The 21,654-nt window shown below is 47.5% G+C and overlaps 2 protein-coding genes across 2 annotated transcripts; one reads left to right on the forward strand and one right to left on the reverse strand.

Moving 5' to 3' along the window:
- Nucleotides 1-7,740: 7,740 nt before the first annotated feature.
- On the reverse strand, nt 7,741-8,103 carry LOC128709537 (probable salivary secreted peptide). Its single transcript, XM_053804542.1, has one exon. It carries the CDS (start codon nt 8,101-8,103, stop codon nt 7,741-7,743), a length of 363 nt encoding a protein of 120 aa, XP_053660517.1.
- Nucleotides 8,104-18,589: 10,486 nt separating this feature from the next.
- On the forward strand, nt 18,590-21,575 carry LOC128707672 (myb-like protein Q). The gene is made up of 5 exons (XM_053802630.1): nt 18,590-18,644; nt 18,727-18,785; nt 18,860-19,145; nt 19,217-20,451; nt 20,535-21,575. Exons 1-5 carry the CDS (start codon nt 18,590-18,592, stop codon nt 21,573-21,575), a joined length of 2,676 nt encoding a protein of 891 aa, XP_053658605.1.
- Nucleotides 21,576-21,654: the final 79 nt, after the last annotated feature.

Genomic DNA, 21,654 nt, shown 5'->3' on the forward strand with positions numbered 1-21,654 from the left:
ACAGCCGAGTATGCCCGGGATAAGGCAATTCGCAAGAAGGAAATACCTTGTAATAATAGAAAAAATTGTAAAAACTCAACACTATGTTGATAATACGGCAACTACCGTCATTATGTAGTTAATAAATGAATAAAATAAATAAGCAAATTTATAGCAAAATCCAATATTTTGGATGAAGCGTAATAAGCTGCAATTAAACTTCAACAGATATATTCAACGTAGTTTATGCATACTTTGTGTTACATGATATAGATCGTTTCTGTGTTTTTTGCAACTAATAATCTTTCGAACATCAAATCGCTGATGTCTCCCTTTATATCTATGACACTATCTAGATGCGATCTAGATGCTTAAGTGCTTTGCAAAACACTGACACGTGCTCCATCACGAATTGGAAAAGGCCATCGCAAACTGTCCTGATCGACACACAGGTACCGGATCAGGATCAAAGATGCATCGAAGTCGGTTGCGGAACTTACTCTCGATCGATGCTACATCAAAGCGACGCGTCGTGTGTGTTGTCTTCCCCGCAATGAGGAGGTCAACCCGACGCACCTTTAAGTGCTGCGCAAATTGTGGTCCTCCGGTGGGTAAATTAATTGTGCCACTGGCGGCACCGTTCTAAACGTCACCGAATCACGGCCAACGATGCATGCCGATGCTATTGAGGTCGAAGGGTTTGCCCTGATGTGGAGTAGGAAAGACATGGGTTGAAAACGAAACGACCCAGCTCGTTAGATGGAAGGTTTTTGGGAAGTGGGAAGGTAATGTCTATAGCTCCACAGTAACAGACCAGAAAGATGATCCTGAACGAGCTGTGAAGAATGTGTTTGAATTTTATTTACAAATTAAAACGCCACATGCCACCACCATCGCGCGCATTCGCGTGCGGGTGTTGCGCAATGGAATGGGTGTCTGAAGTGTAGTGTGCACAATTTGTACCGGATGGTTTACGAGACCTACCCGACCGTCTAGTTTGTTTCCCACCTTTCTATTAGTAGCTAATGGACCTGCTGTAACGCTGGTAAGCACATTAGTAACACTTATTTAATAGCGCCCTCGCAAACGTATGATAAAAATTGTTAACAATCGATCAACTCGGTGAGTGATCTAGATCTGTTTTAGGCAGATTAGTGAGCGGGGAAAGAAGAAAGAAACAAAAAAGCTAACATTACCAAACAATTTGTTTGTTCCACCCACACGAATCGTTTGTCCGGCGATGATTAAGCTCAATTTAATTAGCCCACCTTTTATGCAACACGCACGCAAGGTTGATTGGTTAGTTTACTGGTTTTGTTGATATGAAAGGATGATGATGATGATGATGATGATGCTGACACGCTTTACAACAAACCCCAACCAGATGCTGATCATGTGTACCGGCGAAGAAGTTGAAGTGTGCGTGTTTAACCACGGAATTCCCGTTTTACGCTTGTGTGTTTACATGACCAAATTCAACGCTCGAACCGGTACACGTTCGTAAAATGAGGCGAAGCACACGGCACGAAGGAGAAGCAGAAGCAATACATCGGCACCGCGCCGAATGTTGTCACCGAAGCCGACCGTACCCCGACGCCACCAGTTCAATGATTGGTAATTTCAATTGAGAAACACACAAACGGTACACCGACCGCAGCCCGCTAAGCAGCTACTACCGCGAAACTAAGTGCGAGAACACTAACAGCCGGCGCAGGAAATGGTGAACGCGAAAGAAAGATGAAGCGAGCGAGCCTAATGGAGGAAGAGGGAAAAATGGTTGACAAACGGATTTTGCGGCTTTGTGGTCGGCTCGCCTGCTTGCCGCTCCGTTGGAGTATCGACCCACCCCATCTCTACTAATGGTGGCCGACTGTGCGCGCGTGATTAACCCGACAAGTAGCTTTCTGTTTCTCGATCAACTTTTACATAATGATGCAGCTGAGCGGCTGCGTAGCAACCCGGCTTGGCGTAAACCGGGAGAAGCTGGTGAGATATTTAAGCTACAATGCAAGCAAATGTCCACCCCTTTCTACTGCATGATCGTGAAAGTGTCGATCGTGTGGAAGTTACGATGGTGATGGAGTTTGCATCATCGGGATTTTGACCACTCCACGCTGTTGTTGTTTTCTTGCGTCTCCTCCACGGGCAATTTATTGACGGGTGTGACCTTGGACCTACCGCGAGCGCGGAACGATCAAACTATAAAACCTTCTTTACTGGGGCTGCTTCTTCTTGCGTTACCGCGCACGGGGAGCGGTGCGGTGAAGATGGAATTTGTTTTGCTCAAAAAGAAGAAGCATAAACCACCGAATCCGACCCGTAATAGTGGGTCAGGTTCAGGCCAATCCCCTTTCTCGCTGGTTGGTTGGGGGTTGGTGCATTCGGAAGATGTCCCCGTTAGTGGCATTTTGAGGCCGTGTATAACGCTGACTAATGGGTCCTGCTTCCATGCCGCGTACCGATTTGGCAAATAAATCAATCAGAGCCTGAAAGGTTGGTTGGCTTTTAGCGTGCACACGATTTGCAACAATTCAAATTGTGGGTTTGTTAAAGGCTTTCCATTTCGGGCGGGTTTGCGCACATGCGTTCCAATGATCCTGGGTCTTAGCTGCGCGCGCTGAAATCAATAAAGCCTCAATCAGACGCTGCTTAACTGAAGAAGCGATGATGCAAGACCGTCTAATGACAATAATCCGCAACTATGTGTGGGTACATTCTTTGCTAAATCAGGTGTAGCAGCGATCCTAACGATGATTGATGGAATGCGGTCCCAGCGTATCGAGTCCTGCCCTGTCGAACGTTCGTTTCGATTCGATCGGATGGGGAGGATGATGTGCATGGAAAATTCGACCCCACGTGTCAGCTTCTCGTTTCCGTCATGAGGCGATGATTTATGTTATTTGCCTATTTTGTACCACAATCACCCACCCCCCCCCCCCCCTCCCTCCCTCCCTCCCTCCCCCCACACACATCTATCGGAAAGCCCTTCAGCGAGGTGCTAAGCGCATAATTGAAAATTGCTGCAAACTGCTGGGCTAGTTTTCAATTTCAGCCCGCAACGCGCCAAGGTGCCTAATGAGCGTTACGAATGATAATTACCAACCCAAATACCCTCGCGTACATTCGAGCGTAAGCCGGTACACGGGTGGGGTTTGTGTTTTTTCGGGGTGAATCGAAAGGTTTTGCCCGTTTAAACCGAAACCGATCAGCTGCAGAGCAACAAGGCCTACCGAAAGGGAACTTTCGATAGAATACTGTCGGTAGTGTGGCATGTGTGCGTTAACAGTACTTAAAATTGTCTTGGCGAAATTCAGACGAAACACTTTATCGCGATTTCCTTTGCAACCTGACCTTGTGATCATGCGAGTTTTTTTTTCGGTGCCGTCTGACATTTTAAAACTTGAGGAGGTTTCAATAGCTCCTGCAAAAAAAAAGCATAACACACTAAATTGATATTTAGGCTTCTTTCTTCGGTAAGCTTCCAATATCCCTCAGCAAACAACCCGTAGCGAATTGGAAATGAGCCTTCTTAGCGAAAAAGGGTCCGCTGCACGGGTCAACACCGCGCGGGACATAAAAGATCCTAATAAATCTCCAACCCAACCGCACCGGGGGTCCCTCCGCCGTGTTTAAGCGAGAGCACAGCGTTATGTGCGACCTTTAATGTCCGGCTGGGGTTCGTGTGCTTTACGAGCTTTCGGGACGGGCAATCAAAACTTCACGTCAAATAATGATCTCCTACCGGCGGTACAGTGTGCGGGCATTACTTGGCGCTACAATGTCTAGCACGCGGTGGCTTACTGGCAAGACTAACACAAACCAACGTGCAAGCCAAGCCGGGGAAGGTCTCGGAACAAATTGACCGCAAACGACAAACGACACTAAAGAAGCATACAGGGACGATCGCAACGTCTCAATTATCGTCTCCGCAGCTGCAAGTTGTGCGGAACTCCGACGAACGAACGGTGGTCGACGTGCTTCCGTGCGGGATTGGTTTGCGTTTTATGGTTACAGTGCTCATACACACACACGTAAGCTGTGGTCAGCAAGCCTACGATGCGGATAGGTGGATAATTAATCCGATCTGTGGTTGCTCTAATCCCCAGCACACGGTGTGTGCCTATTTGTTCAGACAGTTTTAGACATTACCAAAACGTCCAATCAGTCAGACAATGTTGCGTGTAGAAAGTGATGCAATCGTAGCGAAGGTAGTTTACATGCAAACACCTGCTTTTTTGTGTGTAACGTAAAAAAAACTGTTGCCCGGTAAACATTCCAATAGCGTCGATGTGTTATAATTACATTCACTAGCTCCTGTAATCCAAATTAGAACTGTACTGGAATGATCCAAATCGCACTAAGGACGAGAAAGACCTCTCGTGCCACAAGATCTCAGGCATGTTGGCCTCAATTCTTCCTGCTCTTAGCCCCGAAAGATCGGCAGAACGTGTGCAGATCTGACATTTGATTGCACGGGCAAAAGGTTTCGCCGCGTTTTCTGATTTCCATAAACAGCAATTAAAGCTACCGGGGAAGCTTGTAGCGACCTTTTCCTCCTATTGCACACATCGCAAGGTGCCACGGTTTTGGTGGCCTAATGCACGGAAGGCACCACAAACCAGCTGTCGACAGATGACCTTTTAGGAATTGTTCAACCGAAGTTGGGTCCTATTTTTATTCTTCCTTCCAACTGCTGGGAGTTAGGTTCCAGACAACTTTGCTTCCCTACTTTACGATTACTGGCAGAAGGATTTTCTTGTCGAATATCGGAGCGATTACTCGCAGAAGGTCTTCCTCGTCGGGGGCCGGAGCGATAACTCGCAGAAGGTCTTCCTCGTCGGAGGCCGGAGCGATAACTCGCAGAAGGTCTTCCTCGTCGGAGGCCGGAGCGATAACTAACTTTCGTTCGGACATGCCACCGCTTTTATATTGTGCTGGCCATGTCTCGAACTTTCCTGTCTCCTTTCGTGTTTGATCCTGTCTGTTTTTTCGTTTGTTCGAGTATTCCTTCGTTCCTCTCCTACAAACAAGGATCTTATTGTTCTAGCTTTTACCGGTTGCTAGTTTGGGTTTACCTAGGAACAAAGGACTGATTGTGTTCGTCGTGTCCAGGCAAAACTTCCCAACTAGCAATTTGTTTAGTACCCTCATTTTTGCCTAGGTGGCGCTATTTTGTGTCTTGGCTATTTGCGATGCTCTGGTCGCCACAGTACTCCCCTCCTAGAGCGGTGTTACCAGAAACTGTGTGTGACTAGGAAACACCGATCGAAAGATTCCGCCAGGAAGTGGCGACGAAGGATAACACATCGATGATGGGATCAGGCAACGGTTGTTGCTAAGCCTCGGTGATTCGGTCGGGTGACGGTTGTCACGACGTGATGAAGGCGGGCACATCGGTGATGTGATCAGGCAACGGTTGATCCAAGGAACTCCCTCAGCTGGTCGATCATCGTTGGCGTCGTATCGCGGACTATGACGGTTGATCCCGTGGATGAGGGCAGGAGGCTGCGAGTCGGTCGAGGGCCCGAAAGTTGATCTAGAGGGCGTGAGGCGCGTGCCGGTGTTTGTCGTGTGTCGGAACCGAATGGTTAATCCAGGGAACTCCATCAGCAGGTCGATGATCGTCAACGTTGTATCGTAAACCAATTCGGTTGGTTCCAATGGATGTCGTCAGGCTCAGGATCAATGTGCCATCAGCGATGATGGTAGTTCGTTCGTTCCCAGGACACTCAACGCGGTTGTGTTTGTCGTTGTGCAGTGCAAGGAAAACAACCAGTAGATGATGGTGTGGCTACGTTCGTCACGCAATAAGACGGCGTGGATAGCGTTTCCTGGGAAGTTACAGCGTCTAGTTTTGTCGAGTGTAGGGGCGCTCCGTATGTGCTTTTTGGCGCACTAATACGGCGTCACTGCGGATGACGGACGCTGTATATTTGATGGAATACGTGTAACGAAACGGCGTCGAACGGGATGATGTCTAACGGAATGATGTCCTACGGAAAGGTGCGGACGGGATAGCGTCGGTACGGATGGTGTTTGTCGACATGAGCCGTTACACGACGATGTGTAAGGTAGCAGCATTTACGGGCCGAGGCGTTGGTACGAGGTGGTACCGGATGTTTCGTGGCTGCTGGTGTCGTTCCTCGGCTGCGGAGTTATCGCTCGTTTCTGCGTTCGTCCTTCTATGGTGGCGTTGTTCAGCACGTGGTGAAAGAAAATGGCGGCGTTCGGAAATCGTCACCGTTCACAGCGATCGTGATGATTGCGTTCATCGTGCGGTGAAACGGCTTGAGGTGGTACGGCGTGTACGGACACAAGGCTAGGCGTGTACGAGTCGGCGTCGGAGAGCCAGCGTCATACTCAACAGTGTTGGTACGGGACGATGTCGGGTGAAGCGGCTTGTGCGGATCGAGACTGTACACTAACACGTACGTGGAGTAAAGAAACCGGATGGTTCCTCAGTACCCATGTTGATCCTCGGTGCCAGTGGTGCGGTACCCAACAAGCCTGTTTGAAGGCTGATGGTGGAAGGAATCACGTCGGGGTCACCAGTTTTAGGAGTTGTCCAACCGAAGTTGGGTCCTATTTTTATTCTTCCTTCCAACTGCTGGGAGTTAGGTTCCAGACAACTTTGCTTCCCTACTTTACGATTACTGGCAGAAGGATTTTCTTGTCGAATATCGGAGCGATTACTCGCAGAAGGTCTTCCTCGTCGGGGGCCGGAGCGATAACTCGCAGAAGGTCTTCCTCGTCGGAGGCCGGAGCGATAACTCGCAGAAGGTCTTCCTCGTCGGAGGCCGGAGCGATAACTAACTTTCGTTCGGACATGCCACCGCTTTTATATTGTGCTGGCCATGTCTCGAACTTTCCTGTCTCCTTTCGTGTTTGATCCTGTCTGTTTTTTCGTTTGTTCGAGTATTCCTTCGTTCCTCTCCTACAAACAAGGATCTTATTGTTCTAGCTTTTACCGGTTGCTAGTTTGGGTTTACCTAGGAACAAAGGACTGATTGTGTTCGTCGTGTCCAGGCAAAACTTCCCAACTAGCAATTTGTTTAGTACCCTCATTTTTGCCTAGGTGGCGCTATTTTGTGTCTTGGCTATTTGCGATGCTCTGGTCGCCACAACCTCTTCCAGCTCGCAGCATCCAACACACAAACACACACCAAAAACAACTTCAAGAAACACAAATGCTGCACAATGTTGCCGTGGTGCCGATGCCACATTTTTAATGTCCAGCAGATATATTTCACGCTACACAGCACCATCCAAACCAACTGATGTTTATTCATCGAACGTAAAGCCAGCTCCGATTTGTTTCAGCTACTTAAGTAGTGAATGTTTCAGGTTTATCAAACTTCCTGTGCGGTGGTCACGGTCAAAGTCGAGCCAAGCGAAACAATCACACCTTGTGCATCTACCGAAATAAATCATCACGGTTGAAACTCGGCCTTTTTGTTTTTAGTTAACTGACGAACTATTAAGTGTGGCTGAAAACACCTTCCCATCCAAGCGCGTTCACTGATAAGCGGCAACTGTCACACCGCGCACACTGGCACACCAGTTTGGAGCAGGTGTTTACAAACGAATACCATCTTTCTCACGCCATCTTGCTTGCACTGTCAGTTGTACTTCACATACTACGCGCGAGAGGGCAGGTTTGATATAAAATCATGTTAGCAGATATGATCTATTTCTTTTTTATGTGTGTGTGTTTTTTTTTACAACGTATTTCACAAGCAACTTGGACATCCTTCAGTTTATTTATCGGCCATAGATTTCCACCTGGAAGTTCATGCCATTGCCGCGCTGCGTCTTCAGATGAATGGTGGTGTAGTTCTGACCGATGCCACCTTTCGTAATGCTGGCGAACCCGCCACGGCCAGAACCGAGCCGATCGTACACGTAGATGGCGGTAATGTTGCGGCCACGCTGTCCCTTCCCTGGGTACTCCACGTTGAGCGACTTGACGCGCAGGAACGAACTCGTCTGGATCACGGTGGTCTGATTCACGAGGGTGTCGTACGGTACGCGGGCACCGAAGAAATAGTTGTGCGTCTGCGCACTGACCAGATAGCAGCTACCGAGCACGGCGGCCAGCACAACAAACACGGTGGCGAACTTCATTCTTCGTTGCTAAAATTTCCTTGCGGACAAAAAAATATTGGAACACTTCTGTGTGGATCGCAAGTGGAAGTATCGAACAGATCGCAAGGCAGGCTCTACTGACTGACAGACGCGGTACCGTACTGTTTATATGCAACGTTCGCTTATCTTATCTTCCGCAGGTGGTTCCTTGTGAAGAAACGTGGAACACCCTCGCTGATACATAGACGACAGCGAGTGTTTGTTTTTGCCTTGTACGAATTCTTTGTTTTTATTTGAAAGCATTTCACAACCCGCAGTGTTTTAACAGTGCGATTCATCTCCTTCGCTGCCTTGAGCCGAGCGGACAAAAAATTGCACTCTCTGTTACAAGTATTTGCTTGTCATTTGTCGGTGTGTGCGTGTGTATACCGGCTCACACGTTTTAACACACGGGTAAATCACCGTGTGTACTCTTACCGATACTTTCCTGTACAGGGACATCGATAACACATTTATCGACAATTGAAACCACATCAGGTGGAAGCGATCGTGTCATTACACTCGATTATGATCGTGCTAGTGAATCATCCGCTTCTGGCCGGATCTTTTGGTGTTGGCGATGTGACGAAGATACCGCACGCTATCAGACGAGATGATCACTACGCTGATAATGTGGATCACCGGTGCGAGTCAAGGTGTGTGCCAGATGGTTGAGGTGGAACTCGACGAAAAGCGATCTTAGCTGATTCACGAAACAGTCATTATTCAGAAGCAAACATAGACGACCGATTGGAATTTTCATGGACAACACCTGTATACACATTAGTGACTGGAAGATTCCACTAGCTCCCGGATGTATGTATGATGAATCTGGCTTAATCACTTATCAGATACTTTAAATGACTTTTCGATTTGATTTTAGAGGCAACAACTCCGGTAGATACATTCTCAAGGATGGTCTGCAAACCGTTTTCTTCAACTTAACATGTGCTATTGTCTGTTGTCAGAAACATTGGACGTAGACACAATTTCATCTCAAACAAAAAGTTCAGCTCATGCTCACCTACAAACTTCTTGGTCATGCACTTCTTGTTCTATGCTTTGTTTTGTTTGTACGGAGTTCTTTATTGAGGTTTGTTGTCCTGAAAGACACCTGTATGTTAGCATACCTTCATATCAAAGGAATAGACATACACGGATATTCCAATCATATTCCATAAGGTCTCTCTTTTTTATAGCTTCTTGTTGTTGACCTGTTCAAAGTTGAGCACGTCATCAATCCGGTCCATATTCTGAAAAGTAGCTGAGAACCCCACTGAGATCGAGATCTAGATTCGTAAGTTAGCGTGAAGTTATTAACCTGGTAATGCTCAGTTCACTGCCAAACACCCGCGTATATCCGTGTAATGAATGTAATTAATTAAGTTCAAAATTGAACGTGTTTACTTTCACACAAGATACAGCTTTCCTTGGATACCTTTTTGACAGTTGCGTTATCCACTGTTAGGCAAATGTCTCAAACGACGACTCATACAGTTTAGGAAATGAAGAGAAAGGTCAACACCGGCACATCATTGTTGCACTCGGAATGTTTGTGATTGTGAAACCAACACAGACATAATAATAAATTTAATTGAATGCTTCCCAGACGAGATAGGCAACATAAATCTTTGCTGCCCTTAAATGAAACGCAAAGCGAGAGTGGGGAAAGTACGCCACGACAAGATTGGATATGGTTGTCAAGATTTGAGGATTGTTGTGCTGATGAGCATTAGACGGATGAACGACGCTTACGTAAGCCTTTTTGGAAAGAACACAAATACCTGCTGACCTTTTTCTTCTGCTGTGATAAGACCACCGGGACTTGGGTTGATGGTGAAACTGATCCGCAAGGAAATGCTAATGATGCACCCTCATATAAACTCATCCGAATTCGGGTCTAATGAGCAAAGGAACATTTCCAAAATCGATTCCCGAGACCTCGCATCCTGATTGGATCCTGATTGGTATCGGTTGGGTGTTGGGGTTCACTTATAGCACCCGGGGGTCATCTGACATTTAGCACCCGAACAGCGACGAACGGCCCGGGTGTGCTTGATTATGACTGATGAAGCTAACGAAAATCTCGCGTGGAAGGTTAAAGGTTACCGCGAGACTAACATCGCTCCCCACTCCGCGATACGCTCCAGCAGCGACTAAGAACGCTAAATACCAACCGTAAACGAAGCGTCCAATGAATATCTCATTATGACCATATCCTGCTCGTGCAAAGCGCGCATGTCGTAGGTGGTGAGCGTTCGCGTACTTTCGCAATGGTCACCGACGCGGTTTAGATAACTCGCGACACAGGCCGGGGCTTCACGCTCAGGCTTCCCACATAAATCTTTCCACCCAAGCGCAAACATCGCCAGCATGGCAGAAGAGTGCTGCAGCCGGCTGGTCGCGCCATTTCAGTGCTGTCGTCGCCGGTGGGCCACCGACCAACGATCGAAGCGAATCGTTCGATTGGGTTTGTGGAAGCCCCAGGAAAGCATCCCAATGTGGAGGGCAAAAAACCGAAGAAAACATGAAATTAAGCATAAAAATGCACACCTCGCAGCCGATGGTGCTGCGAAGTCGCAGGAATACACCGAGCGAAAAAGAGAAGTATCATTAGCATTCATTACAGAAATACCGATGCTCGTTTTCGGTGTTAAACCCAGCAGAGAGTGTAGCGTACATACCGTTAGAAGCTGGAGTATACCGCAGGGAACCTCGCCGCACTGGGTTAAGGTGCCGCCGCGAGGCACACACCATCGTTTAACGGTTGCGAAGAATTCTCAGACCCCAGTACCGCCGTCTGCTGTACGAAGATGTCCGACATAGAGCGAAGGGTCAGATTACACCTTCGAACCGGGCCCGGGCGAAGGCGGTCCAATGGCAATTGGGAAATTCTTGTTGAAGCCTCCGCTTCTTCTAAATGGACGTACCAGCGTACCAATAGCAATTATTTTGATAGCAATCCAAACGGGGACTTGTACCGTCCGGGGAACAATTTTAAGATTTTGCACAGTTATTTATGTCCGCGGGCATTCGTTGAATGTGCGCCGGCATGTGCGCGACACTTATTCTGGAACGCTGCAAAACCAGATGAGTGGAGGTCTTTGGATGTGTATTATATCTCCAAGGGGAGGTTATTGCAGGGCGCACAAGGAAAAATGTCACTTCGCGCGTATTAAACAATGGTGCAACAATAGCTTTAACAAGCAAAACACACTAAAGCCGTCTACCGATACTGGCCGCCGTGTCCTTGCTGCTGTAAATACTGTCACAGGATCAGTGGATTAATTGTTTCTTGGACCGGATAGTTGATCTCGTTACCTAAAAAGGATTCAACGCGGTTGAAAGTTGTCCGGGGAGAACGATAAGCCAGTACGGAATGGTAGGGGGAGGGGAGTGCTGTGTACGTGCTCATGCAGACCCACTTGCAAACTGGATCTACTTATAGAGAAACCCATAAATTCCGTCCATTACACTAAGTGACCCCAGAACTGGCCATGGGTGTTATATAACCGATCTTCATCGTATAATGAAAAAGTATATTTTATCAAAGCGATATTTATTTCTATATCAAGATTTTCTGTTACTCCAATATCTCCCATATTAATATCCCCAAAAATTTCTTATTTTTGAAAAAATATTTACATTTTTAACACTTTCCCTTTCCGTTTATCATCACGCATCAAATGCCTCATTTATGCCATCCACTTATTTTTCCCGTTCCCACCTGCGTCGTACATCCATTAGCACCACGTTAAACCGATCTCGGATGTCGTAATGGTACGGATAAACCTCAGCAAGTGTGGTCGTGTCTATGTACAGGCGGTGGGCTAATCTTCTGCCAGAGCGTTTAAGCAGCAGCAGCAGCCGATCGCTAAACCGTTGATTGCAGGGTAACGATCAAGCGGCAATGAATTAACTCATTAAGTTGATGAGCTTTTGGGGCGCTATTTTTACCCGTGCAGCGCTACTGCTGCTGTTATCTGTTTTGTCGGTTTTGTCGTGACGATAGCGTGTGGACGGCGATTATAATTAATCTATTAATTAAATTATATTTAATTGTAATAATGATTTGACAGATTGCACGTAAATGATATGAAGAATTGCAGGACAGCACTGATCAGTATAAACTGAAGTCCTATTTACATAATTTTTGTCACAACAAATCAAGCAATAGTGCTGCAATTGAGTGGAATTTATTGCTTACTTTCGAAAGAATTATAAAAATTTAAAAGAACAAAAGGGAAATTCATTTAAAATGTGGAAAAAAGGGAGCGGACCCGACAGCTTTGCTCATGTGCAACTTTCATCTGAAAAGCTCCGTTTCACAACTCGAAAAAGCTTCCATTCGCAACTATAAAAGCTTTTGCTTCGAGCGAGTAGAACCTTACAAATGTCCCCTACATTTATGAAACGGTTTATTGTAGAAGCTCAAATTGTAAATAGTTTTTTTTTATCTTTATGCTTATTGTTCTTCATTCTAGACTCTCAAACTGAACAATCGGTACATAAAAACACACCCTAGAGTTCATATATGTGAACAAGTTTTATGATCTATCCTAGAGCTTTCTTTCGTGGGTTGCTACTTAATCCTGGTTTTACTGTTTCCATAATAAACAAATAAATAATACCATCCGGGAAGGGGAATTAAAGCGACCCTTCGGTACCGGAACGGCTGTCGAGCAAGTGTGCAACAGGTGAAATGCACCGGCACGCGATGAAAAGGAATGGGGGTGGCAACCAGGGGGTGGGAGTGAAACAACCCTTAACGTCGTCAGTAACACTAAACGGAGAGGTAAGGAGAAGGTAACGAAAAAAAAAAATACACCGACTTGAGCCGCCGAAATGGAATGTCTACGAAGGAACGAATGAAACTGACGTTAAATACCGTTGATCATAAACGTTGGTAATTTATGCAGCCTTGGGACGAACCTTGGCTGAAAGAACAGCGCGCAAGGATAATAATGACGGGACTGGTTTTCTACTATGACCAGGCACAACATGTGACTCGCGGGAAGAGCGAATGTCCTGGATCCGCAGGACTCCCTAATGAGTGTGCGTACGTTGCACTTTCGACCCTCTTTTTCTCGTTCACTACGAAAACAAAAAAACAACCTCCCCCCCCCGGACTCAGTTCCGGTGGAATTGGACGCATACACGCACAGAGTGGGCTATACACCCGCCGAAAGGAGGGACCCGACTGTACGCGGCGCAATAAACTTCCTTCCGGAACATTTGATCGAAAACGGCGAAAGCACCTACCGACTGTAGCAACTTTGAGTGAAAACCAACCCAACCAGCAGCTGTTTGCCGGCAACCCCAAATGTGCTGTAGGACAAGATAGGGAAGATGCTACATACCGTAAGGACATCCATACACTGTCCATGTAGTAACGCCGCTATCGTAAGCAAGGGACAACGACAGCGCAAATGATAATTATGATTGTCGCGTCGCGTGTGTGCGTGTATCTGACTGATGTAATGTCCTTGCAGTGTCCTTTTTTCGGTGAGTCCTTCGCGCTAGCCGCACCTAGATCAGCACCGTCAATTAAAGGATTCGCTTCTGGTGTGGCTTTGCTTCGGGACGTCTATTGTAGGGCCTTTCACCTGCTGCTACCGGCCGGGTCACCGATGACCTGCTGCTGCGGGGTCAAAGTAATAAGATCGGGAAAAAAGCGTGTAAACTTGGCTAGACTGTTGTGTCCTCGCTGGTTATGGTCCTTCACAAGGAAAAGTATTGCAATTTTTACTTCTAGCTTTCTGAAGTAAAACTAGTGATCTGAGTTGCATTCCAAATGCAGCTTCAGGTTACAACGTTTATGTCAGTAAAATAAATGCATTTCAGTAGTACGATTACAGATAACTCCAATAAACGAACTCCCATGGATTACTCTCTAGGTGGATCGTTCCTTTTCTTCCATTTCACACTCTTCGTTCTAAACCCTCATCGAGACAAGTGTTGATGCTGATGCGTGTGTATCTCTTCCGTGCCACCGTGCGGTTGGAAAACTCCCCTTCTTCTCGTTTGCTTTGTCCACCGTTCATCTCGCATGCGGAACCTTACAAATGTGGCATAGGGTTTTGCGTTGGATTTGAATTCGCTTTCCCGCCACGCGTGACCGCACGGCTATGTAAACGGACAAAAGCACTAACGCTGAACGAGTGTTCCTACCTTTGCAACACCAGGTCGGCAGAGAACCGGAACCGAATGTGTTTTTTTTTTGTTCCACATCCCCTTCTTTGGGGGGGAGGCCACGGTCCAGTCATCCACCCACCGACAAGCGAAGCCGCACACCTTTTTATTTAACCCAACCCAATGGCCTACCGTGACAGTGAATCTCGTTGCGCTTCGGTTCGTAGCCAACCGAACACGGCTTGCTCGTCGCATCGAAATAACGCACCACAGTTGCTTGACAAACTGTAAAGCAGCGGAATGTGGTTGATGCGTGGCAATTCGGCACTGGTTTGCAAACAATTGAAAATTGTTTTTCCCACCGAACCCGACCGCTATCAGCTCGCGGGCGCGCATCCAACCATGAAGGCCAATGTCGGTTTTGGGCGTTGGATTGTCCAAGGTGTACGAAAAAACCTTTTTTAAATTATACTTTCAACGAATGTTGCCTCCATTTCCGGTAATTATTCTTTGGAAAAATGTTCTTGTTATGTGGTTTTGAAAGTTTATTATTAAGTAATGAAATTAAATTCTTCAATGTATTTTTCCAAACCTCTAACATCTGCTTGCAGAACAAACCTTGATTAAATACAATTTTTACAATTTTTTTTTTTAAAGGAAAGGAACAACATCGCAACTTAGCTTTACATGTTGAAGCCAATACTCTAGCAGTATAGAATGGAAACAAGCATTAACTAAGTGAGACATGTTAAGTTCCTTTTTTTCGCGACACTTTGTTCTGAGCCACCAAAATGGATCACGTTTATCTTAATCACACTGAATATTTTCACAAAAAGAACCTCTCAACCTCATGATAGTCCTTGAATTTAACGATATTCTTGATCTGTTTTACAAATAATAAATTCCTTTCAAAACACCACACACAACCCACAGCAACTCTTTTTTTTTCGATGATTTTTCGGACTTAATAAAAATAATCGGATAAATTTTTCGGATTAGATTTTTGTTTGTTCGATAGTACCCTTTCGCCGAGGAAATTTAATTCACTGTTGGGAAAGGTTTCTAAAAAATGGTTCGTAATGTTTGTTCCACATTCTATTCGATCGACCGATACGAGCAGCCGATCGAAATCGAAAGGAATGATCTTACATTTTGTCTATTGCAACCCGCTGCAGGCCGATGCCGGGAGTTCTTGTACACCCGAGCGACGTGCTCCGTTAGCGTTAGCCAGCGTTTTTTGATCCCCCCTCGCTCCCCCCCTCACTACCACTCCGACAGTCGAGTTTTGTGCAACGGTTCACACTTCGTTGGGTTCGAACGCAACGGAGCGAGAACAAGTGCTAAGGCAGGGGATTGGGAAGCAACACAGTTGGAAAACTGTGTGCTGCGGTGATCGCGATCCCATTTTCATCGTAGGTTTCGAATGTGCGACACTGTGTCTGGAGGTTTGTTATGTACCTGGTCGAGATCCCCGCCCCCAGGATAGACGCTCTCTGCAGGGACGGGCTGATAGTACATAAGAGCCAGCAAGTACCTGTCATTGCAACAGTCCGACAAGTGCCCGGAGAAAGTGTACAACCGCCAACTGTAAGCCGAAGGGTCTTCGGAATTCCCTCCAAATTGGAGCGATCGTTTAAGAGGGGGTTTTTTACCCTTTTCCCGCATGACTCGGAAACAAACAGACGGCACACAACAAAAAAAAAACGTTGGAAGAATATCCTGTAGGGTCCTTTTCTCCCGTATGGTGCCATGTTCGTGTTATCGACCTTGTCGATCATTCCGTTGGACGGTAACAAGCGGGTGAATAAATAGAAAAACATGAGACAACCGTTGTGGAAGTTAGATTAATTTAAAGAAAAAAAAGTCACGATGTAAATTAATTCTAAAATGTTTACATAAAAGTCTTCACAAATTCTAAAAGAAATTTAGTTAATCCTAAATGTTTCTAATTGTTGTTTACATTCTAAAATGTCATTCTTCACTGTACGACTATGAAGTTTTAAGTTCCCAAAGGAATTTTATAATACATATAAATCTATGTATATTAAGCAGCTTCACGGCACATTTCACAAGCAGATATGTTGGAGATAAAGAAAAAAAAAACACACACACACACACACTAACCCATGCACATGTTTCGTCGTACCATTCTTCTGAAGTAGTCGGGCACCATCTTTATATTCCTCTGCAACCGTGTGTCTATGCAATTGTTTACAAATTATAGCGTCCTCCAAGGGTCAACAGGTGCACACTTACAAAGGGGAAGCGCAACGAGCTAGAAACTGTTCAATATCGTATGTATGCACCGTCGCTAATCGCCATCGCCATGGAATGGGTGAACCACGCGTCCGAACAAGCCACCGTCCGTCGGAAAGCGGTTCAGCATTATCAAACGCTAGGTTAATAAATTGTACCAAAAGCGCAGCGAAAGATCGGCGAGAGGCGTTTGCAAAAGGCGCCTTCTTGTTGTTGTGGCACGTGCTAACCCCAAAAACGCGCAGCTCTTTCTGCTGCCAGTTTGCAAACATTTCGCGCAAACCGTTTATCATCGTGGTGCGACACCAGGCACCACCAGGGAATACAATAGGGCACGAGCTGTGCATAATTCTAGCCGGAAACGAGCGGTGACACAAGTACAAATAAAGATAGCTTCGGGTGCAAACAATAGAACCAAAGCATCCGTTCGGAACATATGTTTTTTTTTTCTCTGGTTTTGAATCGCGCGTGAAAGAACGCCGCCTTGTGTTCTACATTTACAAGATTTAAAGTACGATCGTGTACCCGTGGGTACTCTCGCACCAGCATCACAATCATCTGGTGCACTTGCTCCATCTGGATCTTAGGAAAGGCAGATTCAGTGGAGGAAGATGTAGCGGCGCGGTTCATTCATAATTTCTGACCGTAATCTCTGCATGCAACACCGTTGAGGTGTGTGGAGAAACACGATACCGAAGGAGCTCCCGAAAAGGAATGGAAGAAACGATACAAAAAAAGGGACTCCCAAACGGGGCGTAGTCCGTTCCTGCTTCGTTCTTGTGCTTAAGGGTATCGATTACGCTGGGATGGGGAATTTTTCGCGGTTTTCCTTTAGCAAAAGTCGCACTTTCCCAGTCACACAGAGCCTGTGCGAGCATCTTCCCTGTTGCTATTCATGCCGCGGTGGCGCTTTCCCAACCCCGCCATGTGTCTGGTATCAGGTGCAGCAGGATGTTACGGTAGGTTAGCGTCACCTGTAACCGTACGAAGAGTGTTCAAAAGGGGAATTGGTCAAAACAAAAAAAAGAGGCAACGTATTGTACAAAGAAATGCCGAATGAAAGAGACACACACAGCGAGCAAGGCAAAAGACGCTCCGAATCGGAAATGTAAGACACAACCCCCAGAAGCTCAGAAGAACAGAAAACGGCATCTGCTGGCACATCTTAAGCCGCTCATAGACGACCGCTGACAAACCGCAGAATCCAATCGATTATGAATGCAGATCGGATCCGCTGTTGTTTCCGTCGCATTAAAGCTCCAAACGCCTTCACGCAACGTTTTCACCTTCCCTTCGTACGGCGAGTGACAACTTACTTTTATGCGACCTCAATGTCCGGCCCACCGCCGGATTGATGCGCCCAATAGGCGGGAGCGCTGTTTTACGGGTGGGAAAAAAAGGCCTACTCTTCTGCGCTGAACAATCGTAACCAACACCGCAGAACAGGAAGCCAAATGAACCGAAACCGGGTGGGAAACGCAAATTTGCCCTTGTTTCCCAGGTGCCCCGCGCGTACGAAAACCCAACTCCAGCCACGCTCATGGAGCGGCGAAGGGAAGACCCGCCGGGGGTCAACTTATCCTGTGGGGTGGTACGGAAGGGGAACCGATTGGGAGGGCGAAAAACAGACGAAACCCAACTCCAGCACCGACCGCAACCAATTGTATCCATGTACTCGTCGTATCTTTCCGTTTGTGGGCTTGGTTTCAATTAACCAACGACTCGGTCACTTGCCAACTCAGCGCGCCGCTCCACACACATGTGCCGGCGGTAGGGCTCGAACCTTCCGTGTGGGGCAAAGCAGGTGCAATACTTTTAATGGGGAGCCTAACGAGATTCGATTTGGTTCTGTGTGGTACGAATGGAAATGGATGGAATTTCTTCCGTTTTCGCCGTTTTTTTTTCTTTCGCCACACCAATGCCTTCCTAATCTCGGCACCTGCACGCACATTATGTACTGAATGGATTTCTTAACCACAATCAACGATCGAATTCCGCATAAGACACACTTCATGTTAATTATGGTGGAATTCTGACGCTTGATCCAAATTCTTGTACCATTCTCACCTTTCTCTTTCCGTTTCGGTGTATCTTCCAGATGCGGCGACGATCCAGAATGAAGGTTCTAAAGATATTGCAGTCCTTTTCGCAAGGTAAGTTGTACTACGTCTAAAGACCTCCATAAAACCAGCTCAAATAAGCAGCTAACATTTAACATCTCTTCTTCCACCTCAGGGACGTTCATCGCGTTTTTGCTGCTTTTCTTCGGCGTGGATTGTATGGGTGAACCAGGGGTATGGTATTCTGAGGTGTCGTTTGCTCCTATATATTACTTATACGACTGACTCTACTCCAATCTGCTGTCTAGTACCTTGACTTTGACAACCTTCCGGAGACGAATTTTACCTGCGCGGGCAAAGTGATCGGTGGATACTATGCTGATCTGGAGGCATCCTGTCAGATGTTCCACGTGTGCACCATCGGGCAGGGTGACGAACCGATGGACATCAAGTTCCTGTGCCTGAACGGGACGGTATTCGATCAGGAGACGCGCGTATGCGAGCGTGTCGATGAAGTCGATTGCTCCAAGTCGGAGAAGTTCTACTATCTTAACTTGGAGCTGTACGGCAACACGATCATTCCTTCGCCGGATGGTAAACCTTTTCGCACTGGTGTGAGGCACAGGAATTAGTCTTTTTAAGATGCGCACTCTTACTCTTTACAGATGGCAGCTCAGAAGAAGATGGTAGTGAAGGAGGTGGTTCTTCATCTACCACTAGTACGACGACAACCACAACTACCACGACTACCACTACGACTCCAAAACCACCGGCAACAACGACACCGTCGAGAAGGTTCGTATTCAACAATGGCAACAAGGGCTTCACACAGCCCATCTCATCCTCAACGATTGCGACACCGATGCACGCGTACTCGAGCACTACTCGCAAGCCGCCATCCGAGGAGGAAGACTACGAGTATGAGGATGAGGAGTATACAGACGAGAAGACAGCCGACCAGGATTCGGTTGTTGTTCCAGCGCTGGAAGAAGGGGGCAGCTTTTCGCCACAGAAGTTTACACTTCAACAACAACAGCAGGGCAATCAACCAAAAACGGAACCACCGACCAAAGCCGGTGGTGGAGTCAAACCTGCCGTATCCTTCCAACAGCAGCACTTCCAGAACGGTGGTACCTTGACCGTCACCAACTCGCACGTCACGGTGACCACGCACACGACGGGCCTTGCGAACAGTGCGAATGGTGGACCAGCCGGTAGTGGTAATGATGGCGCAACGCCACCCGTCAGTGTTACGCAACCCAAATCCCAACCGTCTCAGCCACCCTTGACGCACAAACAGAAGCAGCAGCTGGAGCACCAGCGTCGTCAACAGCAGGAACAGTTGCTGCAACAGCAAGCCATCACCAAGCAGCACGAGGAGCTGCAAAAACGTCAACAGGAAGCGGCCGTTAAGCAGCAACAAAAGGCGTTACAGCAGCAGCAGAAACAAGTCCAGCAGCATGAAGCCGAAATCAAAAATCATCAGGCACTTCTGCTGCTCCACACCCAGAAGATCAATCGACAGCAGCAGAAGCAACAAAATGCACCACAGTCCGTGGCACCACCGCCGACGCAGCGTTCACCGTTCGCTACCGCAGCGACCGGATTCGGTTCCAGCCAGCAGCAACAGCAAACACAAGCACCAAAGAGAATACCGCTGCTTGCCTCGTCGTCGCCCCTAGTATTGCCTTCGCCTGCCTCCCCACTGACACCGTTCCGCTTGAGGGCTCAGGGTTTCAAGCTACCGCAATCGGTCGCCCCTCAAATGTCACCCCAGCAGCGGCAGGATATATTGCGCCAACAGCAGCAACACCAACAGCAGCAGCAGCAGCAGCACCATCATCATCATCACCAGCAGGAGGAACGCTTCGAAGGCTACCGAAGACAACCACCGCCTCAGGTGAGTGTTGACCAGTGATATGACGCACGTTTCGCACCTTGCACCATGCCCGACCTTTACGTCCCGTTTCTGACCCCGGACAGTATCCGGTTCGTTTTCAGGTACCGTTGCATCTACCCTTCGAGCAGCAGCTGCGCAACCAGAAGGACATCTCGCTACAGTTTGACACGGAGGTAGAAGATTTGACGCAGATTCCGCAGCACAAGGAGCTGAAGCGTTCCGATCCTCCGTTTCACCACCAGGTAAAGAGTCCGGCCGCTTCCAAGGAGCAGATAGGGGCCGGAGACCGTAAGGTCGACAATGGACAGCAAACGCACGTCGCCGGTGTTCAGGAGCAGGATCCAGTGGTGGAGTACGAGTACGATGAGGATTACAGTTCCGAGGGGGATGATTCGGAACCGGGAAATCCTAGCCTAGATAGCGTTAAGTCTAACACCAATAGTGAATTTGTTATCGCCAAGAATGCATCACCCGGCAAGACGGGTGACGATCGCTTCCCGAAGGAAACTGCCAGTGGCACGAGAAGTGAGAGCGATAGAACTAATACTAAACCTAGCGCTAATAGTTCTAGCAGTAATAGAGTTAATAGTAATAATGGTAGCAGCAGCAGCAGTAATAGTGGTAGCGTTAGCAGTAGTAACGATCGTAGCTCTAAGAAACTCTCCAACGGAGGAGGTGGCACAACCACCAGCAACACTAGTAGGTTTATCATTAACAACGAGCATCACAAGAGCCACAGTAGCAGTTCGCCACCGCGCGTGCAGCCTTCGGCGTCTCGTGTCGGTGTATCGCCGATGCCGCCCGGCCATCCAAAAGTGATCGTAACGACCAGTACCTCCATTCGGGATAATCACGGTCGTACGATCAACTACTCCATCACCAGCAACGGTGGCGGTTCCATTTCGAGCACTGCCACCCCAGCGGTCAGCACTACGGCTCGTCCCAAGGCACCGCAAACGACCGCCACAGTCAGAGGGTACGACGAGTACAAAGAGAGTGACGTTCTGAGCGATCCGTTTTATCTGGACGTTCCGCGCCAACGTGCCAGAACCAGACGTTCGTTGGATGAAGGAGTGCGATCGCGGCGAAAGCGTTACATACTGCTCGTTCCTCGATTCATGTAGCCACTGCACGCTTGTATGCGCGCTTGTAAATATTTCGTCACAGGTGATGCCGATGCAAAGCAAAATACTCATGCCTTCC

This window comes from Anopheles marshallii, chromosome 2, assembly GCF_943734725.1.
Source record: "Anopheles marshallii chromosome 2, idAnoMarsDA_429_01, whole genome shotgun sequence".
NCBI lineage: Eukaryota > Metazoa > Arthropoda > Insecta > Diptera > Culicidae > Anopheles > Anopheles marshallii.

What these genes read in the sequence shown, in the direction of transcription:
- LOC128709537 (XM_053804542.1), bottom strand. Translation starts at nt 8,103, where the DNA reads ATGAAGTTCGCCACCGTGTTTGTTGTGCTGGCCGCCGTGCTCGGTAGC.
- LOC128707672 (XM_053802630.1), top strand. Translation starts at nt 18,590, where the DNA reads ATGCGGCGACGATCCAGAATGAAGGTTCTAAAGATATTGCAGTCCTTT. An exon ending in ATTGCAGTCCTTTTCGCAAG is followed by an intron (nt 18,645 to 18,726) that starts GTAAGTTGTACT and finishes CTTCCACCTCAG; the next exon opens with GGACGTTCATCGCGTTTTTG. An exon ending in GAAGACAACCACCGCCTCAG is followed by an intron (nt 20,452 to 20,534) that starts GTGAGTGTTGAC and finishes GACCCCGGACAG; the next exon opens with TATCCGGTTCGTTTTCAGGT.